The sequence below is a fragment of the Carlito syrichta genome, unplaced genomic scaffold, assembly GCF_000164805.1.
Source record: "Carlito syrichta isolate Samal-C Ts95f unplaced genomic scaffold, Tarsius_syrichta-2.0.1 Scaffold314869, whole genome shotgun sequence".
In the NCBI taxonomy this organism is placed as follows: Eukaryota; Metazoa; Chordata; class Mammalia; order Primates; family Tarsiidae; genus Carlito; species Carlito syrichta.
In genome coordinates, this window is record NW_007258965.1 from 63,991 (window position 1) to 68,274 (window position 4,284).

General features: G+C 52.8%; 1 protein-coding gene across 1 annotated transcript in view; it reads right to left on the bottom strand.

Moving 5' to 3' along the window:
• The window catches only part of KLK15 (kallikrein related peptidase 15), a 5,414-nt gene extending 1,330 nt beyond the window's left edge, over window positions 1–4,084 (bottom strand). The window contains 3 exon segments of the mRNA XM_008072162.2: window positions 175–191; window positions 358–508; window positions 4,042–4,084. Of these exon segments, the coding sequence (XP_008070353.2) occupies window positions 175–191; window positions 358–508; window positions 4,042–4,084 (211 nt within the window).
• Between the last annotated feature and the right edge of the window lie 200 nt (window positions 4,085–4,284).

Sequence of the window (4,284 nt, forward strand, 5' to 3'; positions counted from 1 at the left end):
TCCCATGACCCACTCCCAAGACCCAATGGTTCTGGCCCTGTTGCTCAGGAACCAGGAAGTCCAAAGTCAGGCACACTCCGGGAACCCAATCTCCCCGCTTCCCCCAGACCTTCCTTCTTCAGAATCCAGGATTCTCAGGTCCCTGACCCTTGGGCTCAAAAGCTGGGACCTCACCATTTTTCTCGTTCCTCCTTCACGGACCTAAGAGTTCAGAACCCACACCCCTCCTCACCCAGGGACTTGACCTCCAGCCTCTTTCTCCATCAGAGCCCGGGCGTCTGCCTCTGCCTTCCCCCAAACCTAGGAGTTCCTACTTTCTAGCCAGGTTCCCTCAGGGCCTGAGCCCTGCCTTCCTACTGGGTTTGGCAGTGGGCGGCAGACAGCAGCCAGTGCGGGGAGAGGAGGGAAGCCCCGCAGTTAAAGCGTCCACGCTGGAAGAGGGCCACTTGCCATGGCTGGGAGTGGGGCACACACTCCTCACCTTCCAGCGGCTTGTCACCATCCTGGACTGTTGGGAGAAGGGGAAGAGGATCCTTGAAACGGGGCTTTTCATCACCTCCTACACCTTCCTTGCACCCTGCCCTCACTACTGTGCTTATGCCTTCCCCCAGTTTCTCAAGCAGTCCTGCTGTTTTTCTTCTTCTATTATTATTATTTGAGTTGGGACTCTCACTCTGTTGCCCAGGCTGGAATGCGGTGGCATGATCATGGCTCACCACAGCCTTGACCCCCTGGGCTCAGGCAATTTTCCTGCCTCAATCTCCCGAGTAGCTGGGACTACAGGCCACCATGCCTGCTAATTTTTTTTTTTTTTTTAGTAGAGATGAAGTCTCACTATGTTGCCCAGCGCCAAGCAGTCCTTCAACCTTGGCCTCCTGAGTAGCTAGGATCATGGGTGTGAGCCACCATGCCCAGCTAATACTTTTATTTATCTGTCTCTATTTATTTATCTATCTATCTAGTAGAGATGAGGTCTCGCTGTGTTGCCGAGGCTGGTCTCAAACTCAAGCAGTCCTCCTGCCTTGGCCTCCTAAAGTGCTGGGATTACAGGTGTGAGCCACCTCACCTGGACTCAAGAAGTCCTACTGCTTACCTAAAACTGCTCCCTTCTTTTTCCAGAACTCCAGCCCCCACCTCATTTACTGTAGGACTCCAGGAGAGAGCGGAAGGAGACAGGACCAGAGGGCAAGAAGTCCTCTGTGACTGGGGATGGAGACAGGGACACTGGATACAGGTTCAGACAGGTGGTCACTTGCAACCAGTCATTCAAGGTCACCAAGTTGTCACAGATGTCAAATGGATGTGGTCACTCAATAGGTATGACACACGGTCTTGGCTCCAGAGTCTGGACATCTCAGCCAATTCAGTGTACAATACAAGATGAAGTCACACAAGGTCATGGACACACACAAATAAACACAGCCAGGCTTCTAAATCTAGGTGCAGATATGGACACACTTCAAGTTGAAATTCACTGGCAGCTACATGGATTGCAGCTTCAAGAATCACAGCATGGGCCGGGCTTGGTGGCTTAGCCTGTAATCCTGTGCTTTGGGAGGCCGAGGTGAGTGGATTGCCTGAGCCTGAGGGTTTGAGAACCGCCTGAGCAACTTGGCGAGACCTCATCTCTACAATAAAAAAAAAAAAAAATTAACCGGGCATGGTAGCGCGCACCTGTAGTTCCAGGTTGAGGCGAAAGGATCGCTGGAGCCCAGGAGGTCAAGGCTGCGGTGACCAGGAGCGGCCATTGCACTTCAGTCTGGGCGACGGAGTGAGACTCCAACTCAAAAAAAAAAAAAGAATCACAGCATGGATGTTCATATGTGTATCTGAGTTTGGATGGTTAAGACATGAACACACACAGAGAATTGGGTATAGATCAGACCTAACTTCAACGTCAATGCCTATGTCTCCAGTGTGAGTCTTGGCATCCACACAGACACTTGCACACAGGGTCTGGTCAAAGAAAGTGGGGCCCTTAAGCTGAGGTTCAAATATACTAGCTGTGAGGCCTTATTTATTTATTTATTTTTGAGTTGGGGGTCACACTCTGTTATCCAGGCAGGAGTGCAATGGCACAATCACAGCTCACCGCAGCCTCGACCTCTTGGGCTCAGAGGATCCGCCTGCCTTGGCCTTCCAAAGTGTTGGCTGGGATTACAGATGCACAACACCACACCACTCTGCTGTGAGGCTTTGAGTGAGCTATTTGACCTCTTTGTGACTCTATTTCCTCATCTGTAAAATGAGATTGTTGTAAGGATGAAATGGGGAGGGGGAAGGGTGAGTAATAGAGTGATACCTGGCCCATTGTAACTGCTTATTAAATATTAGTTATTTTTAACAAAGACACATGGATTTACTTATGGGGATACACCTGTGGACGTACAGGTTGTGGACACAAACACGGTCCAAGTCAGTGAGACATCTGCACAGACCCAAGGTCAAAACCATGGTTTCTCCACAAACCATTTTGTAGAGTCAAAGCTGTAGACACCAACCTGGAGGGCCAACAGCCAGATGTGGACCCATTAAATCATACTCTGGGCAACCCCCAGACACAGGGCCAGGCACTCAAGGTCAAAGACACGTAGCTGAAGACACACTTCAAGTTGAAATTCACTGGCAGCAAGGACAGGACACATTTATCCATCACTAGGTCTGTACCCAAGCCAGATCTGTGGTGTTTCAAGGTCACTGGTCAGGTTTCCTGTATGGGGATCTGGTTCATACATGTGGGCAGCTTGTGGACACACAGGGTTCAGGGCACCCACTACACAAACACACACACACACACACACACACACACACACACACACACTCTGACACCTTGCACAAGGACACATTTAGGGACATTTCAAAGTCACAGGACCACGAACCCCCACCCTAGGCAACACAGACTTGTCCCCTCAGGGTCACACAGACACCCACACCAGGGCAGGATTTGTACAGTCAGACTAAATGCCCACACTCCTGACCCTGGTCAGGAACTGAGCCAAAGGCCCCGGTGAGGCCAGGGGAACGCGGATGTGGTGGACGAGGGGCTTAGTGAGAAAGGGTGAGGTGGACTATGGAGAAGGGCGGAGGGCACGGGCTGAACAGCTGGGCACCGAGGCCGCACCTGGCCGGTTGGAGCCAGAGATGGGCGGAGGCCCCTGCTGGGTGCAGCAAGGAGGCAGAACACAGAGAGAGCCGGAGGGGAGGCTGGCAGTGTGTGTGTGGGGGGGTCTGAGGGCCTCCAGGGGCGAGGGTCATGTGGGAGCGGCGTTAATAAGAGTCTACCCCCTAATTTCTCCAGGGTACAGGCATTAGGTTACAATTAATTTCTCCGTGGTGGTGGCTGAGTTTGGTCTGGAGTTCTCCTGCTATCCAGGGTGACCTTGACCTTGTGGGTGTCCCTGTCTGAACCCCGTCCCTTGTCAAATGGGGTTGGGTGTGCCAATCTCATAGGGATATTGAGTGTGAGCACTAAGCATACACCAACGTTTGCACACCCTACCCAGGCCAGGCATGTGCCAGGCCCTCACACATGCCTGCATTTAATCCTCATGGTGACCCTGAGAGGGAAGAACTGCTGTTTCCATTACAGTTGGGGAAACTGAGTCACAGAGATGCTAAGTGACTAGAGAGTTGCAGGGGCAGGATCCAAACCCGGGATCTGTGCTCTTGGCCTGTCAACCCTCGTTTAAGGAGTCTGTGCATTACCCACCCTATGCTATTGAGACCTCGCCATAGGCTCAGAGAGGTGAAGCAGTTTCCTTAAGGTCACACAACAAGGAAGAGACAACCCTAGGACCACATTCATTGGCAAGGGCAGCAAGAGGCCCCAGGTGGCATGGTGACTCCAGAGCAGCCCCAGGCTCTGGGCTCTGAGGGTGGAGGGAGGTTCAAGGGCATTGGCAGTGGCTCAGGTGAGGCGGGGTAAGGGGAGGATCTTCAGGTGGTCTCTGAAGTGAGGTAGGGGCTGGAAGATCACAGGGCCCTGACGTGCTGGGGAAGGGGGCACCACATTCCCACAAACCCCGACTCGGCCCACCTCACCTGCGGATGTCAGCAGGAAGGAGAAGTTGAGGAGAAGCCACATTGTTGGGGGAGGACCAGGGCTCAGCTGCTGTCTGGGAAGGGGAGGCAGAGAACCAGGGTGAGGCTGGACCCTTCTGCCACTCTGGGATCCCTCCAGACACAAACCCAGCCCACCTGCTGCTTAAGAAATTTCTTCTTCTTCTCTTCCTCCTCCTCCTTCTTTTTTTGTCAGGGTCTCACTCTGGCACCCAAGCTGGAGTG